Below are 11,777 nucleotides of genomic sequence, written 5' to 3'. Positions count from 1 at the left end.
GGACAGCTGTGATGGAGTTAGTGGAGGGACAGTGTTGTGTTAGTATTTGGTGTGACACTTTTCAAAACACTAGCAATTATCTTTTGTTTGTGAAAGGATATGGAGAGAAATGGCCAAACGTGGCCACAGGAGACAATATGCAGTGTTAAGGACAATTTTATAGAATAACAAGTGGACAAAACTTCTTGCTTTCAAAAGTGAAGACAATGCTGAAGTCCTAACACTAATGGCAAGCAAGAGGCGACTCCACAGTTTACAAAGTCTTCTTTATGACGAGTGGAATCCTTTGTGTTTAAAACTTTACACTTCTTCTTAATTGAAATATTTCCTTAGTAAAGTTTTTTGGAAATGATTTTGGGTCTCTTGCTAGTTTAAACTGTTCTGCATAATATTAATCAAATGTATAAAATACGGTCCTTAATGGAGTCAAAAAGATGATAAAAAGGGTACAGAGGGTACGCACTTGACCTCACAGCAGTCACTCCACTGAGTGGCAGCATCGGAGAACTCAAATACTTTTTCTTTAGAAAAAGAAGCAAAAACAACACTGCAAAATGATTTTTGTTGGTTCCGAAGAGTTTCTCTTCCTGTGGTGTTAGATACAGTTAGAGTGGTTTTACTTCCCACAATCTGCTTGGAAGAACATCAGGGCTGAACTGATTTAAAAAATGAAAATATTGAATTGAATATTCTTTATGTACTCCACCAAGAAGTCACACAGTTAGCCAGATAACTTTCAAAGTTTCCACTACATATACTGACATTTTGTTGATCATTAGCAACTTCATGGATGACTGAATCATACCACAAGGTTAATTCTGTAATCCTGTTTTAAACACGGGTGAAAACATGTCTATTTGTCTGTGCAGAGAATAAGAAAAATAGATCATTTTATGAAAATATATAGTACACTGCTATTTAAACTTTTTGTTTTATTTCAGTGAAAGATAAAGTGATTACTGCCAACTCTTTGAATACATGCAGAGTTTAAGTTTATTCAGTTTTACTTCCACTTTATATTACTGTCAACCCACAGCCGATGATCTCCCAGCCCCTCTGCTGCATTGCCAGTATTTCACAGCAAGAAGTCGAGAGCGTCATCCGCAGAATGAAACCCACCACCTGTGCCCTGGACCCCTTCCCCTCAGCCCTGGTAAAATCAAACATCCACGCCATAAGTCCACCAAACACAACAGTCATTAATCCCTCCCTACTGTCTGAAGGGATTTCCAACCTCCCGTTCCCCTTAAAGGTTCTGGAAAAAGCAGTTGCTGCCCAGCTCCACGACCACTTACAACTTAGTAACCTCTACAACAAATTCCCGTCTGGCTTCCGCTCTTCCCACAGCATCGAAACAGCCCTGGTTAGGGTCACAACTGACCTGCTGATGGTAGCTGAGGGCGGTTCTCCATCCCTGCTCATCCTCCTCGATCTGACTGCAGCATCTCATCGACCACAACATCCTCCTGAACCGACTCCACAGCACTCTCAGACACTAAACTGGTTTCAGTCCTACCTATCTGCAAGGACTCAATACATTGAAATTGCAGACACCAAGTCCTGCACACACCCCGTCACCTGTGGGGTCCCCCAAGGATCAGTCCTCGGCCCTACCTGCTTCACCCTCTACCTGCTTCCCCTCGGACACATCATCACCCGACACACGGAAACTCATTCCCCTGCTACGCTGACTGTGACAAAGTGGACTCGACCAGGCCATTTGTCACTTAGGTCATACTAATATTCCAGTTAATGTTATTTATGTATTTGTTTTATGTTTGTTTAATCACCTGAATGTTAACCATGAACTCCTAATATAGCATACACAATACTATCCCGGGTTTGTTTTGAGTAGTGCTATATTTAGGTGGCATTTGCATCTTTTCTTAATGCAGGTTAACATAAAAATAACAATGACAGACAAACATGGTTTATAATTATAGTACCTTTATTAGTAGTTAGTGATGTTACGTTTGACACCGAGGCTTTGAAGCATGTGTCGAGTACGAGGGGCATTTCTATGTATCGAGGCTCGTGTCATTTTCAGAGAAGCGCGTCATCGATGACAAACGAGGCCTCACTTCGAGTAGAACTACGTCATTGATTTGTTTGTGTTTCGGGTTGTGGATAAAAGGAAGCGAAACCCACTTGTCATGTCTCCTCGTGATTTTGCGTTAGTTGGTTGTTGAGAGTTGGAGTTTTGGTTCGATTTTTTTTTGAGAAATGGAGCCTGTGAGAAAGAGGAAAACGTCTCCTGTTTGGGAGCATTTTCAGTTATCATCTCCCAATAAGGTAAACGTTAAAAAAACATTGAAACAAAACATTTGTTCAGTGGTTTCTGGATCCAAACCCGAGCCTCTACGTCGACATTGGCACCGCCATAACCATGTTGCTACAAAGCTTTCATGTATTGATATGCTGAACCGCTTCAATTATTTCTGTCATTATCATCATTATCTGTGTTCATTATTGATGGCTTATTATTTTGATTTGAAGGTGAAGTGCTTGGTGTGCCTTAAAGAGCTTGCCTATAGCAACAACACCTCATCAATGCTAAGGCATTATCGAGCTGTCCATGAGAATGTACAGCCTGATAATAGGCCAGGAACCAGACAAGGTTTGTACTTTTTCCCCTGTAATTTGCTTTGCTTCATCACAATCATACCGAAATACATGTTGACTAAAATACATTTTCGTTTTGTCCTAGGTTCCAGAAAGCAGGTGTTGGATGATGCTGTGGTCAACATGGTCATTAAGGACACTCAGCCTGCTGTAACAGTGTCACTACACACTGTTTAATGAGGCCTCGAGTAATGAATCTATCTGCAATACAATTGGCTGGAAAGCCTCAATGCTTCACACAGCCTCATGTCGCCATCACTATTAGTAGTTTCATTTCGTGGTTTTACAGTTATTGTAAGTCAAGTAATTTCCTGTGTCTACAAACGAACTTACCTGTCGCGGGAATCACGCAGAAAGGGAGGCCGCCCCATGTTTCCCTGTCTTTAAGCTTTCTGTGACGTTAGCAGTGCCGTCAAAGACGATACCATGTCTGAAGGGGAAGCTGCTAACAGTATCCGTATGGGAAAATTGCACATGTTGTGATGCCTTCAAGAGCCAGGTGCTGGTAATTGGGTAATTGGGGAGGTTTGGCTCTATAAAGGAGAGTCGTTTGTGCTGTGGGGGAAAAACAGGTCAGGAACAAACACCAGGACTTATGCTGTGATGAGTTTGTGTTTCTTCCTCAGTTTCTTATGTTTATAGTTTTCAGTTCAGAATTCATCTTTCCTGGTTGCACTTGTAAATAAATGTCCACTGATGGGACCCTCAACACAGAATCATGAGTCTGCTTCCTACTTCATCACCACACCCTCTGACTACACTGCCTTACACTGACGACACCCAACTTTATATGAAAACCCACACCAACCACTCAGCCTCACCACATTCATCCACACTCACCACCTAAAACATGTATATGTATTATGTCTTTATTTATTTACACTCGAAAATCATTGAGAGCACAGCCCTCATTTACAATGACGTCGAGCAGGATAAGCAATGAAAAATAACAAACATACATATACATATATATGTACACATACACACATAAGCATATGCATATACTGTATACATACACACATATATATATATATATATATACACATCATAGATAAACAAAATCAGAAGTAAAGGAGTTAATAATTAAAGATCTGAAATGGCCATAAGAGACCAGTGCCTTGATTTTTAAAGTGCCTTGTAGCAAATTCCAAGCTGATGGTGCAAAGATGCCAAAAGCAGATCTTCCAGTATAGAAAATGTCATAAAGATGAGTCAAAGCTTCCTCCAATTAAACAGTTCAAAAACTGAAGCCATCCTAGTCGGCACACCTCACCAAGTTCAGTCATCTCTCATAACTGCTTTCCTTCTCTGGTCAAGACATCCATCTTTCACCACTCATCACCAACCTAGGTGTAAAAATGGACCCTCATCTAACGTTTGAACCACACATAAAACACATCTGTTAAAACATCATTCTTCCATCTCAAGAACATTGAAAAACTCCTCACCTCACTCATCCCCCAAGACGCTGACTACTCCTTTGTCTCCTCCAGGCTGGACTACTGTGATGCACTTCTCATCGGGATCCCTGGCAAGAGTGTACAGAAACTCCAGAACACAGCAATGCCCCTCCTAAAAGAGCCTTTCTCTAAACCCTCTCCCTAAAACCACTGTTTTTATACCTGGTTTTACACTCAGGTCCTTAATTCTGCCTGATTTTACCGTTTTTTTGGTTTTATTCCAATTAGCACTTTGAGATTTCTGTTCAAATCCGTAAAGTGCGTTATAAGTCAAATGTATTATTATTATTATATCAAAGGTGCACTGTGCAGATTCACTGAAACACTGGGACCACATTTTCCTCTGAGGACAGTTTGTGTATAGAGTCATGAACATACCACAGAATCTGTACATTTCTCCAACTTTCACATTTCTCTACCTAAACTCCAGTGCACATTTAAAAAATCCCAGTTTGTTTCATGTCTTGGGAATCCATTTGATCATGAGCTCATAAAGTCTGCCTGTGTTTTAAAGCCTTTTAATAAGCAGTAGGCTAATTAATTGTTAATAAGTCAATTATAAAACCTTATTCGATGCTTATAAACATAAATAAGTCTATGTTAGTGTTAATACAAACATATTTTACACATGTATTATTGTAATTATACATCAAATTAGAAACATGTAAACAGTTGATATACCGGTCATAAACATGACTAAAACATTCACTAACATGAATAATCGTATTCGTTTATTTAACCAGGAAAGAAACTCATTGAGATTAAAAATCTCTTTTTCCAAAGTGTCCTGGTCAAGACAGACAGCAGCACAATGAACAGAGTTTCACACAAACAACGAGCAGCCAAACATACAACAATATATCATTAGACATTAAAAGACACAAATAACCAATCTGAACAGCAAATGTTCAGACTTCATGAGTGTTCAAAGTATAAAACACTTGTATTAAATGTAAAATATGAATGAACAATTAAAACAAACTTGTTGATAGACAACTTATCAGTGTTAAAAAGATGATTCATATCAGTAATAAGACTACAACAGGTTCATGCCTTATAAAGACTAATACATCCTTTATATGCACTTTTTTAATAAAGCTCCTTTGTAGGATATAAAGTTTTTCTAATTGTATTTTCAGGAACCTCAGCATTGCAGTATTTTAGCTTTCTTGAAATAAACACAACGATGAGCTTTCTTACTTTATTTATATTGTTTTTTGGTACATACATCAATATTACATTCGTCAAGAGAAGTTCTAAAACAGTGGGTGCAGATGTAATGATGAAAGGTGACACAAGAGAGCGCTGTTTCACTGCACTGTGAAAAGACACCATCAGAAACATGTTGTGGGTCATTGGATACTGAAACCACTCCTCAACACTGCACATATTTATATAAAATATAAAAAAATCTGTTTGTTTCATGTGGTTTGTCAGACAGAGTCTCTGGTTAGAGTACTTTTCATCTGTTTGTTTGTTTTGTTATTGCAGAGTGTGTACTGACTGTGACTACAGGAAACAGACTTATAAAATGTATTATTATCTCCTTACTACCTGCAATCAATATCAAAACATGTGCAATTGCTAAATCCATTGAAAAAACTTTCTTTGGAGTTCATGTTTCCTGAAAAGATTGACTTATTGTTGTTTTTTTAATAATTCTATAAATGATGTCTGTACCTGCAAAACTATAATGCACCTCCCTGCAGGATTGTAAATATCACATTTTCTACAACAAATAAAGGAAAAATGCACAAAACAAATAACAGCAAATAAAATAAACCCTTTTGTTTATCAGACTCTGTTCAGTTATGTCTCCAGATTGATGCAGCAGCTCATGTTGTTAAAGTTAAAGCTATAAAAGCCACACAGTTAAAGAATGTAAATACAAGAGAAAAAGTCAACACAACTAAGAATCATATAACATCATATAAAAATGAAGAAGAAGAAGAAGATGACATCACATAAAAAAAGAAGATAAAGAGGGATGGATAAAAGATAGATCATAAAATAAATATATAAAAGAAACAGAGAATTGAAGACTACAACATAAGAAGAAGGCTAATTAGCCGGATTAGGAATGGATAAAAACTATTAAGAGCGAATGGTTGAATAAAGGAAAGGATGCATTAAAATAATTAAGGTACAGTATGATGTAGGAAAAAGTTAAGTCTTTCAAATTGAAGTGTTCAAGTATTCAAGGCAATTGCAGTCTGATTTGTGTGGGAAGGATCAGGAGCAATTTTTTCCAGTTTTCAACTCTCTTCCCCTTCTTTGACTTTAATATGTGGATTTTATTATTATTATTATTATTATTACTGGTGAAATTAATCTTTTTAACGATAAGTGTTTTACTTTTTTTCATGTTTTCAATATTCCCAGTCTCAAGTGTTGACTTTTCAAGTCAAACACTATCACATGTCGTGTCACGTTCATTATCAATTCCATTTCCCACTTTGGATCAGTCAATGCATCTGTTGTTCCTCATCTGGTGATGCCACATTCACAAAGCACTGCAGGATGTCATGGCAGCTACACAAACCTCAGTCTGGAGCTTCCTCACATTTCACGACTGTTTGCATCTGTGAGGATCGGACACAAATACAGAAAGAGGTGAATGATAAATATTTAGAATTAGTGATTTTTGTGATAAATCAGGAATAAAGCAAGTCTGAGAGCGGTGTATGTGTGTGTGTATGTACTGACATGATTGTAGATCAGCCGTCAGTCTCTCTCTTTCGCTTTCTCTTCATGTTTGTCAAAAGGATGCAAACAGCAAAAGTAACCCAAAACACCAACACAGGAGTCAGGAACAACCAGGACTGTGTGTTACTGCCACCTGTCAGAAACATATATCACCAACATCAGTAACATAAACATCATGTCTCACTGAGAAGATGAACATTCACTGTTGCTACTTGTGTCGTTGTGTCACCTGGACTGCAGATGTTCCTTACATCGACATGAAGAGTCTTATTTTCAGCAGGGTTGGCTGCCACACATCTATAAGATGAGTTGACATCATGTCTGTGTACAGTGAGAGGCAGTGAGAGAGCAGAGCTGCTCTGGTTGATTATTTCCTCGTCTTTGTACCACAGCAGAGTCGTCTCTTCAGTCTTATTCACCAAACACAGAAAGGAGCAGCTCTCTGCGCTCACGTTCACAGCTTCCACTGCAGGAGCTGCTACAGACTCTGGAGAAGAAAATAACAAGTAAATGTTTTCAGGAGGGTGTTGATGTTATAAAACCAGAGTTATGCCACAAACAGCAGTGACATTATTCTTTTAATAATGTACATTATGCTTTTATGTTGATCTACCCAGACTCATCACGGTCTTCAAAGTAGAGCTGCATTTTCTGTTGTCGAGACACAAATCTGAACATTTCTAGAATTCCTCTGGGCATCTTTCAGATGTAGCAATACAACAATCAATTTGATTTCTTGTGATTTAGGCAGGCAATGCTATATATCCGCTCAAATAATGTAAAAATATATGGACTACTGAGGTCACAAATAGGGCTAGGATGCCAATGACTGGAGTGAGTAAATCTATGTTACTTACCATATACACTGAGTTTATGATTTCTTTTGGAACTAAATCCTTTTTTAGGGTAAATACTATAAACACCAGAGTCATTCCACTTTAGTCCTCTGATTGTGAAAAGACCAGTTTTGTTGTTCCATAAAAGTCTGTCCTTGAAAGGTTCCTCCAATATATCTATTTTTTTGTCCTTCACTTCAGCAATGTTAGTTCTTTCAAATAAAAGAAGTCCATTCTCCAAAGGATCAGGAAAAGTGATGGATCCTCCCTTAATGCCTGACTGGTGACTCTTCAACTTTACATCAGCAGATGAGACGATCACTGTAAAAAATAAATTTGTTAGTTAGGAGTTAGTTAGTTCTTTTTTAGATACATTTCAATAATATAATAAATTAAAAGTTTTAATGAAATAGATAAATATCTTCCTGCATCTTTTAAAGACAAGGACACCAGTGCAGTGTGAGTTAAATACAGTAACATAGATAACTCAATTTATGGCCTCTAAAATCTATTAAACATAAAATATAACAGTTCATTAGACATGATCAGGTGAAATCACATTTACAGGTATGTGCACAAAAAAAGTTACCTAATAAAAAGATGATGATCCTCAGGTGTAACTTCATTGTCGTTTTCAGATGTCAGACCCGTTCAGCACTCAGGAGTGTGTGAAACCTGCTCATGTCACCACCGAGCAAAGAACAAGATAAAAGCTAACCTTCTTCTTTAAAAAGTGTAGCTTCCTGTTTCAAAACAAACAAGAGGTTAAATTCTAAATGAAGCTTCTCAAATAACTCAGGGTCCTGCTGCCAGAGCATGTACCAAAGAACAAAACTTATTTGTGTCCTTGTTTTTTTCTATGATGTCAAAGTAATATTCATATCACTTTTATCTTCAGTGTGCATAATTCAAACTCTTGTTTAATCAGGGGTTTTCTCACAGCAATATTACAGTTACAATATTTATTGACATCACGCGAATCACGTGAAGGTAACTTTTTATGGGAACAAAATTTAAAAAGGGTATGGGCAGATAATCAACTTTCAACAATGACAGCCAATGAAGAGGCCCGCCTCAGTTGTAAGTGATCATTTGTGTGTATTTTCAGGATTTACAGCTGAAAAAACTCACTACCATTAATAAATAAGTAAACATTTTGAAATTGGTCTACATATTTGCAGATTAGTTTACACATTTGTGGATCTTTTTACACATTTGTGGATCTGTGTACACATATTCAAATAGTTTCTCCACAATAATAGCTCCATAACGATAAACAACTTTCCATCTATAGTACGACAATCACAAAATAGCATAAAGATGACTTGAATCACACAGCTACTTGCTGACTTTGCAGGGGTTACATTAAACCATACCCTTGAATCTACATTATTTTTGATTGGCTGAATAGGAAGGAGACATTTTTTTTTACATTTACATACAATGATAAATATTTGTGTGTGCATTGACAAATATTTCTGTGGATAGTAATTTATATAAAACATTGCATTAAAAGTTCCTTTTGTGTGCATTCATGAATATTGAGACTTATCAAACTCCATAGTTTTCTGTAGCTCTAATAGAGATCTAATTTGTGCTCATGCTGCAGTAGACATTTAATATACCTGAGCTGTCTTGAAAAGCAGGCCCCAATTGGTTCACTTGAGGTTCTTAATTTTCTTTACAATATTAAAAATATTGTTCTAAATGCAGCCCAATCAGTTTGAACCCTGTATCTAGAAATGTCCCCAGCCCAGCAATAATTTGCATTAAGCTTGTATCATTAGAAACTTGGTAGTATTTTTGAATGGTTGTGCATCCCGCACTCATTTCCTCCTGAGACTGGAAAGATCTGTATTTGTTGGAGCTTCCGATGACGCAAAAATCATAATTTTACTAGTAGCTCTACGAGCCCCAATATAGCAATGAGGTGGCTGCTGCCGACAGGCCGGTCTTCTACCTCGGCAGCCGCAGCAGAAGACCAGAAGGCTCGAGCTGGGGCGGACTGGTGGTGTTGGTGCTCTCACTGTTTGCCTCTGGACACAGACATAGAGTCTGTTTTCTACCAGGAATTTCCAAGATGCCAATTCCTTCAGGAAGAAATCTCGGAATCAGTTGAGATTGAAACTGCCGTATGTGTTTTAGTAAATATCTGTAAATAGAGCATCATAGCTTCAGTGGGAGTGGCCTGCGGTGCTGTGAACTCTGATATTTGGTGTCTTTCATCCACATGAGCCAAAAAGACACTTTCTGCCTTTTCTTGGTCAAGAAGGCACCAACTTCAAAATGTATTTCACATTTCTACTACATACATGATTCAATGTCAATACAGATTCATGTTTCAACGAGTGAAGTATCCCTTTAACATCTTCAACATTAAGCATAACTTTATAAACCATAAATCCTTCTGCCTGTCAATGAGATTCTTAATCTCAATGAGGTTTTCCTAGTTAAAAACATATTCCATATGTACAGGGGCTGACCCACTGGGTCAGGTGACCTTGTGGATAATTGGCTTTAAGACCATATACCTTTGAGGTGGGGGTTGATAGCATAAGAGCACCTGTGCATCCCCATTGTCACTGATCATTTTGAATTGATCGTTTGTGTGAATTGAAAATGTGAGAGAAAGTGAGTTAGGAGAAGACTGTCTTTGCCACTTACTGGTGTGGAAGAGAGAGTGGCTGTTTACTCCACATATGCCCGCTGTTTTTCATGCTGTCAGCATTCAGTGTTTCTCACACTCCATGCCTTGCATATTATTCTGACGAGGGACTGACGCACCACAGGTTTGAAACCTAGCCAACTAATTCTGTGGATTGTGAGTACACAAAAATGTAAGTTCCTGGAGTATTAAGTTTGCCTGTGCTGCGCTCCTGTATTTAACCAGACTAGTGCAGCCCTCATGTTCCCTTTGGGCTCTTTGCTAGGGAAGCCTAGCTGACCAATTTTATGCAATTTAAGGATAAAAAAAACACTATTCTTAAAATGATGTACTATTTGCCAGCACAGCCCTTAACAGAGTCCCTCCCCATCCTTCTTCAGGGGGACTAAGCCTCGCTAAGATGCTCTTTTTATACACAATCACGCTACTAACCTTTCAAAGTTTACCTTATCAACTAAAATGTTCCATCAGCTGTTTTTTTGTTACCACTGTCCCAACTGTTTGAAACATGTCAGAATGAAATTCAAAACAAAAATAAGTTTCCGTCACAACATTTAATAAATTGTCTTTGTGCAATTTTTATTTAATATGGGTTTCCACGTATTTCAAAGCATAATACCAAAGAGAAGCTCTTTGTTTTTCTGCAGAGATAGTCAACAAACCCTTCTCGCAACAGAAGAGTAAACAGGTATGGAAGGGGTTAAGAAACTGATGTGAGGTCTTAATGACCAAGAGATTTGACATTTCAACACTCACATCTCATTAGGCCTTCAAGTGATTTTTTGTACCAAATTTAAAGCATTTCTCTAAAAGGCTTCCCTGAGATATCTCAATCTCACAATTACAATTTGGGTGCCATATTAGGATATTATCTCCAGGCATTCCTTCCAGGCATTCTCCTTAAAGCCCTGTGATTTGTTGCATTGGACTGATCGGGCTTTAAGCCCTAACATTGAAATGTAATGCTCTTTTCATTACCTGATTAATCCTGAACTTGCAATTTAACATTAAAGATATTACTATTGCTATCTGTTCCCCTGTGTGCTGCAAGTGGGAACAAAAAACCACCTGTCACAATAAGTCTAACTATAGTCTGTGGCATCTCCTCTCAATACTAACAGCCCACAAGTGGAACAAAATGTTAAAACATATATCTATATATGCCTGCATGTAGTGTGAGAAACAAAGAAGAAGTCTTCTCTGTGGTCGGTTTTAGAATTGAAAGTGAGCTATACATGTTTTTTTGTGTCATGCTGTGGTTGACTAGATGTCTCCTCTGTTTGTATCTGGAAAGCATCTCTTGTATATAAGCATTTATTCTGAAGTAGCGTGACAGAAAGATGTATGTGGTTTCAGTCACAGGGAACCACAGGTACAGAAAACCTGCTGCAGTGTGGAAAGAGTGTTGTGGGTCTTCACAGACAGTAATGCTTCAAACATGCAGTCAACTGGAAACTGAGGCTTAAACAAAGAAGCAGAAGTCTAATG

General features: G+C 37.9%; 1 protein-coding gene and 1 long non-coding RNA gene across 2 annotated transcripts; one reads left to right on the top strand and one right to left on the bottom strand.

Moving 5' to 3' along the window:
* The first annotated feature begins 1,839 nt into the window (after nt 1-1,839).
* LOC136178132 (uncharacterized) lies at nt 1,840-3,328 on the top strand. The gene is made up of 3 exons (XR_010665528.1): nt 1,840-2,292; nt 2,497-2,617; nt 2,708-3,328. It is a non-coding gene; the product is annotated as an uncharacterized lncRNA (long non-coding RNA).
* Nucleotides 3,329-6,961: 3,633 nt separating this feature from the next.
* LOC136176992 (uncharacterized) lies at nt 6,962-9,058 on the bottom strand. Its single transcript, XM_065960866.1, has 3 exons — nt 8,214-9,058; nt 7,646-7,945; nt 6,962-7,275 (listed from the first exon to the last, which is right to left on the bottom strand). The coding sequence occupies exons 1-3, from the start codon at nt 8,248-8,250 to the stop codon at nt 6,962-6,964; spliced, it is 651 nt and encodes a 216-aa protein (XP_065816938.1). The 5' UTR covers nt 8,251-9,058.
* Between the last annotated feature and the right edge of the window lie 2,719 nt (nt 9,059-11,777).

Source organism: Labrus bergylta, chromosome 1, assembly GCF_963930695.1.
Source record: "Labrus bergylta chromosome 1, fLabBer1.1, whole genome shotgun sequence".
Lineage (NCBI taxonomy): Eukaryota > Metazoa > Chordata > Actinopteri > Labriformes > Labridae > Labrus > Labrus bergylta.
Note: the sequence above shows the minus strand (reverse complement) of the source record. Positions and strands in the feature narration are given on the sequence as shown.

What these genes read in the sequence shown, in the direction of transcription:
- LOC136176992 (XM_065960866.1), bottom strand. Translation starts at nt 8,250, where the DNA reads ATGAAGTTACACCTGAGGATCATCATCTTTTTATTAG. An exon ending in GATCATCATCTTTTTATTAG is followed by an intron (nt 7,946 to 8,213) that starts GTAACTTTTTTT and finishes TATTTTTTACAG; the next exon opens with TGATCGTCTCATCTGCTGAT. An exon ending in TCATAAACTCAGTGTATATG is followed by an intron (nt 7,276 to 7,645) that starts GTAAGTAACATA and finishes TTTCTTCTCCAG; the next exon opens with AGTCTGTAGCAGCTCCTGCA.